Source organism: Vipera ursinii (genome assembly GCF_947247035.1).
Source record: "Vipera ursinii genome assembly, chromosome: 2".
Classification (NCBI taxonomy): Eukaryota; Metazoa; Chordata; class Lepidosauria; order Squamata; family Viperidae; genus Vipera; species Vipera ursinii.
In genome coordinates this window covers 25,588,757-25,604,277 of record NC_139513.1, presented here as the reverse complement: position 1 = coordinate 25,604,277, position 15,521 = coordinate 25,588,757, and the positions used below count along the sequence as shown (strand labels likewise).

The window sequence follows — 15,521 nt, the reverse complement described above, 5'->3', positions numbered from 1 at the left end:
GCAAGTCCCTTGGACTGCAAGGCGATCAAACCAGTCAGTTCTAGAGGAGATCAACCCTGACTGCTCTTTAGAAGGCCAGATCCTGAAGCTAAAACTCAAATACTTTGGCCGCCTAATGAGAAGGAAGGACTCACTGGAGAAGAGCCTAATGTTGGGAAAGATTGAGGGCAATAGAAGAAGGGGATGACAGAGAATGAGGTGGCTGGATGGAGTCACTGAAGCAGTAGGTGTGAGCTTAAATGGACTCCAGAAGATGGTAGAGGACAGGAAGGCCTGGAGGAACATTGTCCATAGGGTTGCGATGGGTCGGACACGACTTTGCAGCTAACAACAACAACAAAGCTGTCTTTACTTTCCACGTCCATTCATTCAAACTGTATGTCCCCTATCTCATTACGAGTGATTCTGAGCAGTTAACAATCAAATAACGTTACCATCACATTGCAAAAATTAAACTATATAAGATGATGTTACAATCCATGGCTGTTGTCATAGCCAGGAGATGGGACACTTGTCAAGCTGGGGCCCTGTGCCTGGACAGATAACCAAGTTTTTAGGGCCTTATGGAAGGCCAGCAGGTCAGGGCTATCCTGATCTCCAGAGGGAGGATGTTCCATAGGGCAAGTGCTATGGCAGAAAAGGCACATTTACTGGGCCCTGCCAACTGCCATTTCCTGGCTGACAGGACCCAGGCAATCTATCCTGCCAGACAAAATTGGTTGGGTAGAAACAACTGGAAAAAGACAGTCCCCCAGGTAACCCAGTCAGAAGCCATAAAGAACTTTAAAGATGGCAACCTGCACTTTGAATTGCACCCCAAAGCACCTTGGCAACTTGCAGTGTATGCCTCCCAGCATACACAAAGGACAGCACAACAGGAGGCTGATGGTGCAGATCAGCAGAGGGGTTGGACAGCTCCGGGCGATAACTGCTCACTCAGGATAAGCCTAATGACTTAAGCTGTTGACAGCCCCAGGCATGGTCAGCCTGGTGGGAAGCCAGGATCTACACCCATTGTCACCTGCACTGGCAGGAAGCCCAGGGTTGAACTGATTGGATGCCATCCACCTGGGCAGGTACAAATAGATGCCAGGCTTCTCTGTTTCCCCAGTTCGTGCTGTTCAGAATAAACTCATCTTTACCCCAGCTCTGTGTCCATCTCTATGTGAAGCACGCGACTTTACACTACATGAAGGCCATCCAGGCATTGTCAGAATGAAAGCTTTAGCAAAAAGCTACCTGTGGTGGCCAGGCCTAGACAAGGCTATTGAGGCACAGGTACATGGATGTTATACATGCCAGCAATCAAGGCCTGAAATGTCACATGCCCCAGTTCACAGGTGAGAGGAAACGCACACTCCCTGGTCTAGAATTCACATAGACTTCGCTGGGCCCTTTCAGGGACAGCTCTTCCTCATAGTGGTAGAAAGCCACTCCAAATGGCTTGAAGTAATCCCAGTTGCAAACATGACTAGTACTAGGACCATCCAGGTGCTGAGAAAACTCTTTGCCACACTGTTGCAGAATTAAGAGACTCAGACCTCGGAATCAAAAGAAGTTTGTTTTATTTTGCATGCAAAAGGTTCAGATTAGAGAGCAAAGGCAATGTCTGAACAACTTTCCAGGAAACAAGCAGGTACATTTATAGTCTTCAAAAGTCACAGAACACGGAAATGTAAATTATTAATTCTGATTGGTTACATGGATTCTAAGCCCCATTTTACCCATCCTCTAATGGTCAAGCTGAACGTATGGTGAGGACCACAAAGGTGTTACTTAAACGCATAGTAACAGGGACTGGCATCATAGACTGGCAGATTTTTTACTTTGCCAGCATTCTACGCCCGCACTACTACAGGCAAAAGTCCTGCAGAACTTCATTGGGGGAGGTGACTGATCACTAAACTGGACAGGTTGCATCCAGATAGAGTGGCAGCAGAAGCCTCTCAACCAAAACCCCCAAGGGGGCTGCAAGTGCGCGACTGGGTATGGGCCAGAAACTATGGACATGGGAATCTGTGGGTTCCTGGTAAAATTACCAAATCATCTGGTCCCCTCTCGTACAAAGTGGGGCTGGAGGGAGGGCGAGTTGTCAGACGCCACATTGATCAATTAATGAAGCGGTTTCCAGAACGGCCACTAAGCGAGGACTGCATCATAAGTCCCTCCCAAAGTCCCCAAACTAGCAGCCAAGACAGCCCATACATGGACTCTCAAGACCCTTCCTTCTTAAGCAATCAGGAATTTGCGTAGAGGAGGAGAATCCAGAAGTGCAACATGGATCCCCTGACGGAGTAAGTCAACCAGATCTTCACAGCCATTGTGCTAACTCTGCTGAACAATCTGACTCTGGGGTGGGCCAACCTGGAGAGGCCAGCCAGAGAGCTTCTAATTCCTTTGACTCAAGTGCATTAAGGGACACTGGTCTGCCTGGCCCGATGCGTAAGCTGGTAGACCAGAAAGTGACTGGAACCCTGAGGCATTCCACAAGGGCACACAAGCCTCCTACTTATCTAGCAGATTATATTGTAAAATAAAGGAACTATAATGTATGTACTGTAGAGGACAGGAAGGCCTGATGGAATGTTGTCCATGGGGTCGCGATGGGTCAGACATGACTTTGCAGGTAACAACAAATTAGGTTTACAATAGGAGAAAACAGTAACAGTGACCTTTGTTTTCACTGTTTATCTCCTGCCTCTGTTGCAGGAGCTAGATAGCCTACGCAGTGCTTCCTCCTCCAGATTTTCTCACAGCTCTTCCTGTGAGATAAGTTAAACTGAGAGAGACTGAGTAGCCCAAAGTCAACCAGTGAGTTTCCGTGGCTAATTCTGGATTTGAACCTGAGTCTTCCCTCTACCTTAATCTCTACTACTGTAACTTCTGCACCACATTCTACGTTAAGCAGCCATGCTCCCCTTCTCTCTCAAGAATCTGACTTAAGAGTATTTTGCTAGTCTGAATTTGGTATTCCGTTCTATTAACACAGCCCGTCAAATATTTTCCCCTCCTTAACTAGAAAGAAATTGACTACTATAAGTGTCCAGCTTTTATTTCAGCCCTAATTAATTTGCCCGGCTTCCTAGGTATAGACCAATTGAGAAATCTCATTCATGTTGGTGCGTGGATGCATACGGCGCTGCCGCAGCCGTTTAATACCACCATCAACATCATAGCCTGTCTGCTTGTTGTGAATGCATTTGTGCAAGTACTTCTGAGTGGCTTTTAGATGTTGGATATTCATGGCCGTATCTTCCATGAAGCGATCAATCTGTGCAGTGGACTGGATTAAAAAAAAAAGCAAGAATAGAGAAGAAAAAGTAAGCAAGGGTTTGCAAGCCTGAGAGGACGTATTTGCAAATAGGTTTTGTATCCACAGAGTTAACTTGCATCGTAATGAGGTGTACAGTTAATTCAGTAAAAGAGAATATTTGTTAGAAGAGAGTATTTGTAGCTCAGGGTTGAACTAGGAGGGGTCTTTGGTGTTCTCTGAGCTTGGTTGGGTTTTTTTCGCAGACATTTCATTACCTGACTAGGTAACACCATCAGTGCTAGAAAGGAGTGGGGTTTGCTCTTTGTTTAGGTCCAAGTGGTTTGCCCTGCCAGTGTTGGTGGGAGCGTTGTTTTATTATTGGTAATTCTTTGATTAGCCTCTTGCTTACTTTTTGATTGTTTAAGTTGGCAGTTCCTGAATTGGGATATTGTTTGCTGCTTGACTATTGGTCTGGTGTTAATATCTGTTTATCTGGGTGTTGATTGCTGTTGAGGAGGTGTTTTAATCAGAGAACTATAAAAAAAAATACTTCCACCAACAGTGGCAGAGTAAACCACTTATATATAAACAGAGAGCAAACCACATTCCCTTCTAGTAGTGATGATGTTACCTAGTTGGGTAATGAAATGTCTGCAAGAAAACGACCAAGAGAGCACCAGGAAGCCCACAGATAATTCAGTTTAGCATTTTATGACACAAACACTGCAAGTCCCACTGACCAAAATAGAACAATTAAGCCAGACATGTCAAACACAAGGCCCGGGGGCCGGATCCGGCCCGCGAAGTGGTTTCATGTGGCCCGCAAAGCCATCCTGGAAACAGTGTGGGAACGGCCCCCACTGCCTTGGCCCTGGCCCAGAGACCCTCCTCCTGCCAGAGACCCTCAGATCTGTCCCACTCCTGCCCAGGCCCCCATAGGCACCCTTGATGCGAACGATGTAGAGCTGGCCACGCCCACCCAGTAGGCCATACGCACTCTAGCCACGCCCACCCAGTAGGCCACACCCACCCTGGCCACACCCACCCGCCCCCCTGAGGGCAACCACAATGCTGATGCGGCCCTCAATGAAATTGAGTTTGACACCCCTGAATTAAGTACACCTGCCAAAAACAGCTTTACTGCTATTTTGAAAAACTTCCTTTTATTTTCTCCCCATGCCAAAATCCATGGTCTGGAAGACTGCATTATACATCCTACACAGAGGCTATAATATCCCCTTACCTGATTGAGGATTGCAGCTTCAGGCAATTGTGTTCCCACGTGTCTCTGATATGTCCTCACCATTGGCCGTGTCAGCTTTTCCCGTGTCTCCAGGTACTTCATACTCTCAGGGCCCTGTGGAGATAAATTCAAAGCATAGAAAAGCAACTCTTTTCAAATCAAACTCCAGCTAATCCAGCTATATAAATATTTTTTAAAAACATTGTGTTTTATCATTTTCAGTGGGTTTTTTTTTTGATTGGGAGCTGCCCAGAGTTGGTTGAAAGATGTGCAGCTGTATAAATGTTTTAAATAAATAGTCAGAGTTGGAGTGGGCTAAAGGAGAGAATTACAGCCTTTGGGGGTTTTTATATATATATATATATTAATTCCATTTATATCCCGCCCTTCTCCGAAGACTCAGGGCGGCTTACAAGCTTAGCAGTAGCCTTCATTCTATGTATATGCCTGCTTATTAGGGCTTTCACCCCCCCCCCAAGCGGCATTATTACAAAGTCAGCTTAATTGCGCCCAACAATCTGGGTCCTCATTTTACCTACCTTGGAAGGATGGAAGGCTGAGTCAACCTTGAGCCTGGTGGGATGCGAACCTGCACTAATTGCAGGCAGCTGGTGTTACTTAAGTAGGCATTAGCCCACTGCTCCACCAAGGCATCATTTTTCAGGATTTGATTTAATTCTTTTTAATTCTTTTTAACTTTTGTATCGATTTTTGTTTTAAATACCCTGTAAACCGCCCTGAGTCCTTCGGGAAAGGGCGGTATATAAATCCAATAACTAAAATAAATAAATAAAATAAATAATATCTCACCAGTGTCAATCCACGAGTGAGACGCATCTCATGCTGGAAACGTTGGCAGCGGTGCAGAGTGCTGCGTGTTCCTCCCAGGGTTATATCTAATTTTTCCTGCCAGTGAGAGGGAATAAAGGAACAATTGAACCAGGCTGATCAGACGTGCTAAATTTCCGAATATAATTCTAGCTTTTTAAGCGCCATATTCTAGAACCAGGAATATTCTTAATATGCATCCCTTGTCTAGATACAGAGTTTGAGAAGAACAGGACAGGATTAAAAAGTCTGTTGTTAAAAGTACAGGAAATCTTATGACCACAACTGAGCCCAACATTTCTGTTCCTAAGTGTTGTGATTCAGGGTCAGCCTGTGGGTTCGGCAGTTGGGTCGGACGACTCAGAGGAGGAGGAGGAGGGGGGTGTTAAAGAGCTTGCTGAGGGGATTGGACAGCTTGATGAGAGCCCCCAGCCAGGCCCCTCTCATCTGGTCACGACGCAGACCCAGCTGTGTGAGCCTGACAGTGTGGATGAAGATGACCCACAGCTGGCCCTGTTCAAGGACGCCCGACACAGGAGGCAGTCAATCAGGAGTAAACAGAGGAAGGCAATGGGGCACCTCGGAAGGAGGCAGAGAGAGGCCACGCCCTGAACTGTATTTAAGGGGAATGTATGGGAGGGCTGGTTTGCTGAAGGCAACCGCTTGGATAGTTCCTGTTTCTTAGCTCCTGTTTCATGGTTGGTGTCTTGTCTTGCTCTGTTTTATGTGAATAAATTTGGCAGGCTTTATTCCAGCCTCTTGCCGTTTGTAAAGAGGTTGTCCCTGCATTTGCAGCAGGGCCGGTAGCAGGCTGGTACAGAAGACTAAGTGGGACATTTGTTAAGTGAGTATTGCCCCATTTTATGACCTGGCCACAGTTGTTTCAGTGAATCACTGCAGTCGTTAAGTTAGGGACATGGTTGTTAAGTGAATTTGGCTTCCCCATTGACTTTGCTAGCCAGAAGGTTGCAAAAGGTGATCACATGACCCTTGGAACACTGCAACCATCCTAAGTATGAGTCAGTTGTGAAGCATCTGAATTTTGATCACATGACTATAGGGAGGCTGCAATGGCCTTAGGTGTGAAAAATGGTTATAAGTCACTTTTTCCAGAGCCGTTGTAACTTTGAACGGTCATTAAATGTACTGTTGTAAGTCAAGGACCACCTGAATAGATCAGTGTTTTTCAAACTTGGCAACATATTGACTGGGGAATGTAAGTCCACTACGTTCCATTAAGAACTGATACGAAAGAGATTCTGATGGGTTCAATTAATATAACACCAAGTTCTAAATCTGGATTAAAAAAAACTCTGTCTTTTGCATTCACTTAAGATGCCTGAGCAAATATGTCTTAATAAGATCTGGGTCCTACAGCATGGAAAAACAATAGCTGGCTCCTCACAACAACTTTGTTATATGACACCTAGAGTTGCTTTTGATGAAATGGACGGCAGTGTAAATTAGATAAATAAATAACAAATAAACAAACTAAACCACAGACTAAAAAACCAAAGCGAATTTACCTTTTCCGTGTTCTTCAGAAATGCTTCCTCAACCTTCCAGTCTAGTTTTCAGTCCTGGAAATGCTAGAAGGTCCCTTTTAAATGTTGACTATGGAAAACTCTTAGTGTATGGGATCAGCCAGGGCATTGCCATTTGAGGCCGTAAATCACAAACTATCCAGTCTTCAGTCTGTTTAACACACTGTGTGAACTGGACAGTGGGTTAGGCAAAGGTTAATCTTCCTAGCCATCAGCAGATTATTCTAAAAATGATGCTGTGTTATTTGGTGGCAAGTTCCAGAAAATTACAGGGATCCTGGGGGGGTGGGGGGGGGGTAGGAGAGAAGAGCACATGTTCTTGATTCTATTCTAGAGAAAGACAAAAAACCTAATGACATACTGCTCATCAGCAACAGGAACAGGATATGACCAAAGCAGTGTGTATGTAGTCTGACTTTACGTTAGACGGCTTCCATTTTGTAATTGTTTAGTTTCATTAAGATTCGTATTCGTTGTCTCAGAATTGGCTTGCTGTTTGAACAGATCAGTGGATGGATGGATTGTCTGACTAACTTCACCTATGTTTACACCAGGACACCTCCCATTCATTACCTTATGACCGAGAGTCTCCTCCATCTTGCCTTGCAATCTGTTCTCAATGGCTTCGTGCACAGTATTACGGGTGTCTCGTGCCTCACTGATAGTTTTTTGTAACTGAAGCATGACTTCCTTGGTGAGAACGGTAAGACGCCGGGCATCTTCTAAAGCTCCTGCACACTCTGGAGAACAGCAGTAATGAAACAAGAGGAAATAAGAGCTCTCCTCAAATCTGCTTTGTTGGTTGAACGTGGCTAATAATTCAAACCAGCTTCCGTTCCATTTCACAAGCAAGGACAAGCCACGTGTGAAATAATCTACTCTTGTTTAGTTGAAGTTTCTTCTAGGTCACTTGTGGGTTTTTTTTACCTCTGAATCATAGAATTGGACCAAAAGATACGTGCTGGTCTAAGTCTTTGGATTGACCCCTTTACCATTTGCAAATTCCTAAATATATCTGCAGTCCTTTCTCGGGGCAAAGAATTCTAGAATCTTGAATATGCCAACAACTAGATTCATCCAATTAAAAATGAGTGCATCCTTCATCATGTAATATGAGCATTAGATTACCTCTGTCTGGAAAGTCGCTTTGAGAAGAGAATATCAGTTAAAAAAAACCAAGCATGTGCCATCTTACTGTATCTCATTTTGATTTTATCTTTGCCTCTGACTTGGTGTCACTTCTTTTTTGTGAATTTGAGGAGTTGGAAATACCGATATAGTTTTAAAAGTGGAGAAGGAGAGAGAGCAGTGGTGAGAATTCTCCTTATAGGATGAGCCACTTATGAGAATGCATGCTTTTGCTTGATGCCTGATATGTGAAAGAAAGCACTTAATAAGGGTATACTAGGCTGACTTTGAGGGCTGTTCATCATTTCAGTGTCTGGATAGACACTAAGCTCCTTAACAGCAAAGCATGATTGGGGGGAAAAAAGATTCACCTCAACTTTCCTTAATGAATTTTAATGCCAAGAATTGAGGGTTAGAGCACAGAACCGTGAAATAAAAACCTTGCAGCCCTTCTTTATTAATTAGTCATTAATCTCGTTCAACTCCTTGAAACTGTTAGATTTCTTTTTCTTAGGCTGTTGTACAATCAGCTAAACAAATCATTCCTGTCTGTTGATAGTTTTTGTCTCTCTTTAAGTCTGTCACAGCCCCTTTGCTTTGTATGAGATGCTCTAGCAATTACAGAATTTGAGGGTTCTGATAACTTCTTACAGAGGTCTTGAGAGGAACTGTCATTAGTTGCCCGAGAAATTCTAGAAAAAAAGCAATCCAAGAGCCTATAAATTTTCCCACTTTTTGAATGGATAAGCAATTTGTCTGCAATGTGTATCCAAATAGTGATGGCGAACCTTTTAGAGACTGAGTGCCCAAAATGCAACCCAAAACCCACTTATGTATCGTCGGGTGCCAGGTGGGCGTTGCCCATTGGGTGGGTGTGGCTGCAGTGGTAACAGCAGACCGGGTGGGACTAAAAAGTTCCATCAGTCACTTCCAGCTTTGCTAGATCTCTTTTTTTCCCCCCTAAGAAGTTGAAATGGATTGATTGAACCTTTTTTTTTCTGCACACGGCAGCGGAGGCCTAAAGCGAAAAGGTTTTATAAAACCCAGCTGAAGGCCTAGGACTGGGGCGACAGCGCACGTGCCCACAGAGAGGGCTCTGCGTGCCACCTGTGGCACGCCTGCCATAGGTTCGCCATCACGGAAATAGACTCTTTTCTTCAACCGCTAACAAATTCTCATTTGTACAGCTTGTTTCTTGAAATGCCACTGATACGATAGGAAAAGGTGTGTATTTGCTAACATGTGAAATGCACGTAACCTTTGTTATTACTTGATAACCAGTTAGCCATATCAAACCATGTCTCTTAAGAACTTACTTCTGTACGCTCCCCCAAAAGTTAGGTAGTAATTACCTGGTGTGAATGGTCCCACGGAGTTTGGAATTGGGGTTGCATTACGCTCCACCCAGGGGGATGAGGGCCGGTCCAGGCCAAGCCAGGAATCACGCCCAGCCGCTAAGAGAACCATGCGCAGAGGCTGGGGCACCAGGTCGAGCACACGGCCACGTTCACCACACAGGGTGTTGAGGGTTTCCCTACATGTACCTAGTTGCTGCAAGAAATTGGGTGCTGATAATGAAGAAACTGAAGATGAAACAACCACTTTTATTCAGCCTGCTAGACTTATATCTAGGCTTAGATATAAGCCAAGCATAGTTCTCTGCCACTTAATAATAATAAACCTTTATTGTCAAAGTACAAAGAGTAAAGAGATACCGTCCAGGGTGTGAGAGAAGCCAAATCATGGCTTGTGTCAGCTTCTTTTCTTAAGTGAATCGCTGCCGTTGTTAAATTAGTAACCAGGTTATTCTGAATCTGGCTTCCCCCTTGACTTTGCTTGTCAGAAGGTCGCAAAAGGTACATGACCCCAGGGCGCTGCAACCGTCATAAATATGAATCGGTTGCCTAGCATCTGAATTTTGATTACGTGAAGATAGGGATGCTACAATGATTGTAAGTGTGAACAACAGTCATAAGTCACTTTTTCCCAATGCCATTGTAACTTTGGTCACTAAAGATGAGGACTGCCTGTATTTCACAGGTTCCTACGTGATATGCCAAGGATGAGAGAGCCTGAAACTCTGAAGAAGTTAAATTGCATTTAGCTGATCCGGCTGAGTTGTGTTTTAGGAGCACCCCTGGAAGGCCACAAATTGCACATGCCTGCTGTAAGCTAAGCAAGCAACAGCCCCTTTGCCTTGGGGGTTCTGTATCGCCCTAAGTTTGCTAACCTACAAACTTAACTGTGTGGTCCCGCCAGCTGTAATTCTCAGTTCAATACAAATTAATCAATCTGAATTTCATCTCTCAAAATCTGGTTTTCAATCCCTGAGATACAGAGGATTGCAGATTTTGATAAAGTAATTTTGTTAGTTCTTTCCCATAACATACAGGCCCAGGCTGAGAATTTTAATTTTAATTTTAACTGGGGTTTTATTTGTTCAGGGATGGATATAATTTTTAAACTGTTTTTAACTTTTGTATTTTTTGTTTTAATCACCCTGTAAACCGCCCTGAGTCCTTCGGGAAAGGGCGGTATATAAATATAATAAAATAAATAAAAATAAAAAGTCCTTATATTTTCTGCTTTGATTATATCATCTGTCAGTAGCCCCTTAATATCCACTGGTATGGATCATGGGATCTTGCCTACCATTCTTCATCTGTTTAATTCCTTACCTTAAGATGGTCTCCTGACCAGGCCATCATGTCCTGCAGTTTGTTTTTCAGTTTTGTAAATTCCTCTTTTTCCCATTTCATGAGTGCATCTACTTTGTCGCGTATCTACATGCCAGAAAGGAAATATTTATTTGCTCGTTTGTTTGTCAAATTTATGTAGTCATCCATCTCACAAATTTCGATATGCAATAAAATCGACAATTAAGACAGTCTTAAATAACCACTTAAAACAATTAGACGTGAAGATAAATAAGATCGTCGGAGTATGCATCAGAATCTGGCACATCAAACAACCAATTCAAAAAAATGTGTAGCAATTGAGCATAATCTTCCAGGGCAGGAATGGTTTATATAAATTGTGTGTGTCAGGACACACAAATAGAAGAATACCAAAAAAAAAAAAACTTCCTAAAATAAAATCAGACGAAATGGGCAACTCAGTGTGATTACTATTTCAATTTTAAGTGTTGGGGGTGTTTGTCGTCATTATTTTTCTTTTCACTATATCCATATATATATTTCTACTATGTTTTATTTATGGAAGTAGATATCTATGATAAGGGAGAAAGCTAGAAAAGCATTCAATATAAAGTGTCTTATGAAAAGTTTAGAGACAGAAGATTATCATCATACAACAGAAAGTTTATTCAGTTAAATAGTAGTTTCAAGACTGATAAAAGAAGCCCATTTTCATTTAATCGTTCACATTGCCGCAGGATCTCAAGGTAATGCTCACAAATTCAGAAGAAATTAAAGAAATCCATGGAAACTATGTATCTCTTGTCACAGTAGTAGCTCAAATGATTAAATAGAACATCTGTTTTCAATATAACTGCCATTAACAGATATTGCGAACAGAGAGGAAATCATTAGTTTGTTCATCAGAACAGTTTTTCATCATTAGATGTGCTGTGCCAAGAACACAATATGTTTGCACGTACGCTCTTTTAAAAAAAAGCAAAATAATTTCCTTGTACTAATACTAAGTGCTTGAGCTATGAGTAGTTAATCATTGTTTGCCCAATGAATGGGCTAGGTTCATACAATGGACGAGGGGGGACATGAGAGCAGTGTTCCAATATCTCAGCGGTTGCCACAAAGAAGAGGGAGTCGAGCTATTCTCCAAAGCGCCTGAAAGCAGGACAAGAAGCAACAGATGGAAACTAACCAAGGAGAGAAGCAACCTAGAACTAAGAAGAAACTTCTTGACAGTTAGAACAATTAACCAGTGGAATAACCTGCCTCCAGAAGCTGTGAATGCTCCAACACTGGAAGTTTTTAAGAAGAGACTGGCCAGCCATTTGTCTGAAATGGTAAATGGCCTGAGCAGGGGGTTGGCCTAGATGACCTTTGTAATGTATTGGTCTTTGTCTTGCTAGGGGAATGTCACATGGGTTAATTGCTGGAAGGCTGCTCAAGCAGGGAAGCTGGCTAACGGCTCCCAGCTCCTCAGACAACCTGTCTCCAGCACCGCCATTGGCTGCCTCTAGGGCGGCAATAGGTTGCTTTAAACCTGTTGGCCGCCACCTAGAGGCCAGGGTATAAATTGCTGCATTCGCAGCCCTGTTCCTCAGTTCAGTTCCTGCAACCAAATAAACAATGATCTTCACTGAACTCACTTGCCTCATCTCATCATTGAAGCAACGAACCCAGTATCTTACAACCTTGAAGGTCCCTTCCAACATCATCATCAACATTATTATTATTATTATTATTAATTATTGTTGTTGTTGTTGTTGTTGTTGTTGTTATTTAGGCCACAACTCCAATTTACAATTTAAAATGGCTGAATTGATTCTGAGCTAAGGTGGAATCAAGCAAGCTATATTATATTATATTATATTATATTATAATATTATATTATATTATATTATATTATATTATATTATATTATATTATATTATATTATATTATATTATATTATATTATATTATATTATATTATATTATATTATTATATTATATTATTATATTATATTATATTATATTATATTATATTATATTATATTATATTATATTATATTATATTATATTATATTATATTATATTATATTATATTATATTATATTATATTATATTATATTATATTATTGCATTGCATTGCATTACATTACATTACATTACATTACATTACATTACATTATATTAATTACTCGGATAGGTAAACACCATTACTGATACTGATCACCTTATAAAGGAAGACCAGAGTTTGAAAAACTGGTATTTGTAATGTATTAAGAGGAATAAACCCTGAGTCAGTCTCTGGTACTCACTGGCATGTAATGTATGGCTGTGAGAGGAGGACAATAAGGACGGGCTGAGCGCTAAAGAACTCGTACTTTCAAACTGTGGAGCCGGAGAAAAGTCTTGAGAGTCCCTCGGACTCCAGGGAGATCAAATCAGTCCATCCTAAAGGAAATCAACCCCGACACTCCTTTGGAAGGAGAGACACTGAAACCGAAGCTCAAATACTTTGGCCGCCAGATGAGACGAGAGGACCCATTGGGAAAGATGTTGGGAAAGGCAAAAAGGAGAAAGGGACGGCGGAGGAGGGAGATGGTTAGACAGTGTCATCAATACAATGAACATGAATTTAATTTTTAATTTAATTTTGTTAAATTTATATACCACCCTTTCCCGAAGGACTCAGGGTGGTTTACAGGGTATTTAAAATCAAACAGTACAAAATACAAAAGTTAAAAAACAATTAAAAAAGATTAAATTATCCCTAAAAATAAAAACCCCAGTTAAAAACACTCAGCCTGGGCCGGAGAGCTCAAAGAGCCAGGTCTTCAGGCCCCGGTGGAATGAACGAAGGTCAGGGGCAGTCCTAAGCTCCACGGGCAGCTGGTTCCAGAGGGCAGGTGCACCCACAGAGAAGGCCCTCCCCCTGGGTGTTATCCGCCGGCAGTCTTTTACCGGCGGCACCCTGAGAAGGCCCTCTCTCTGCGAGCGCACTGGACAAAGGGAGTTTGATGCTGGCAGCAGGTGTTCCCTCAAATATCCCGGACCCAAGCCATTTAGGGCTTTATAGGTAATCACCAGCACCTTGAATTTGGGCAAACAGTGGAGGTCCACGGGCTCACAAAAGAGTTGGATATGACTTAGTGACTGAACAACGGCAACAACAACAAATCAAGGAGGGAGATGGATCTGAAAGGAATGCAGGTCTCACCTTTTCTGTTTCTGCCCGGTGTTCTCGGATGGCTTGGCTCTGCTTGTTGGTCATGAGGCCCTGGCGGATTTTATCCAACATGGCATCCAGTTGCTGCCGCATACGCATTATTCCCTTGAACTGCTCGTTGATTTCAATAAGAGCCTGGCGCAGGCGACTTACCACCAGGCGTGTCTCCCTGAAGTACTGAGCCACGTATTCGTTGTTCTTTGTGTTGCTGTAGTCCCGGGAGCAAGGCAAGGATAACTTGCAAACCCAAGGAGGAGGCTTCATTTTGCTTTTCCATAGGGTCACCCCCGGCCCCTCCGGGGGTTTTCTCTTCACCTCTCCAGAATCCGAGACATCTATCTTGAATTTCCAGGAGTCAATCTTCAGCTTGTGCTCATATGGTGTTTCCTCAGGCTGGCCTGGGACTTGAGCAGGACGCCAGAGATCAAGGGCGTCCTTGCCGCATCTCTTTGTGAATGTAGAGGCTTCTTGTACTGTTGTACGTGTGTTCTGGTGCCACTTCTCAGCACCAATCTGACCTGTCAACAGGTGAGGAGGAGGTCCCATGACTGCAGCTGAATTCCTGGGGCTGTCAGGGAAGAGGAGTAAATGTTACAATGTAGCAGGAAAGGATTCCACCAAATGCATGAAGTTGGCAGGTGAGGCATTCAAGGTGTGAGGTCATGGAAGGGAATCGCAATCAGTGGCATAATGATTTGAAATGGGAACGAAGGAAACCAAAATTTTGACATGCTGACCTTTTCACCCGATAAAATATAGCGTGTCTTGGGATAAGTCATGAAGCCGTGCCCTCAACATAAAATTCTTGTTCAGTCCCAATAGATCAGACATGTCAAACACAAGGCCCGGGGGCCAGATGCGGCCCGTGAAGTGGTTTCATGCAGCCCGCGAAGCCATCCTGGAAACAGTGAGGGAACGGCCCCCACTGCCTTGGCCCTGGCCCAGAGACCCTCCTCCTGCCAGAGACCCTCAGATCTGTCCCACTCCTGCCCAGGACCCCATAGGCACCCTTGATGTGAACGATGTAGAGCTGGCCACGCCCACCCAGTAGGACATATGCACTCTAGCCACGCCCACCCAGTAGGCCACGCCCACCCAGGCCACACCCACCCAGCCCCCTGAGGGCAACCGCAGTGCTGATGCGGTCCTCAATGAAATTGAGTTTGACACCCCTGCAATAGATGATGATATATGTAGCTCAGGATTGAACTGTAAGTGCTTGGTGCTCCCTGTGCTTAGTGCTTTGATGAAATTACCTAGTCAGGTCATGAAATGTCTGCAAACAGACAACCAAACTCAGAGAGCACCGAGGACTCTTGTTCAGTCCCCATCAATATTTGGAATTGAAAGTTTGATAATTCTGAAAATTGGAATATCCTCAAGTCCATCTCTGTTTCAATATTTGCAGATGTTTCCTTGATTTGTGTGGTTGTGGCTTTGACAATGTGGGAATATTGACATTTCAGAGAAGTTACTTTTTGGGGGTATTGGAATCTGACCTAGGTAAAGTTATTTGGAGGGCTCAGAAAATGAGCAGATGAGAACAGAATGATCAGCTTTTCAGATGTTAAAAGGGAATTATTCAAATTCTAATCCTGGAAGAGCAGCCAGTAACCCAGATTCTTCAAATTCTTCCTATAATTTGCTGTATTTTACACATTCCA

The 15,521-nt window shown here is 43.2% G+C and overlaps 1 protein-coding gene across 1 annotated transcript; it reads right to left on the bottom strand.

Moving 5' to 3' along the window:
* Positions 1 to 3,082: 3,082 nt before the first annotated feature.
* Positions 3,083 to 14,403, bottom strand: TEKTL1 (tektin like 1; the record flags this gene model as incomplete). The annotated part of the gene is made up of 7 exons (XM_083356055.1): positions 3,083 to 3,283; positions 4,497 to 4,610; positions 5,307 to 5,402; positions 7,442 to 7,608; positions 9,349 to 9,547; positions 10,675 to 10,779; positions 13,849 to 14,403. The coding sequence occupies 7 exons, from the start codon at positions 14,401 to 14,403 to the stop codon at positions 3,083 to 3,085; spliced, it is 1,437 nt and encodes a 478-aa protein (XP_083212181.1).
* Positions 14,404 to 15,521: the final 1,118 nt, after the last annotated feature.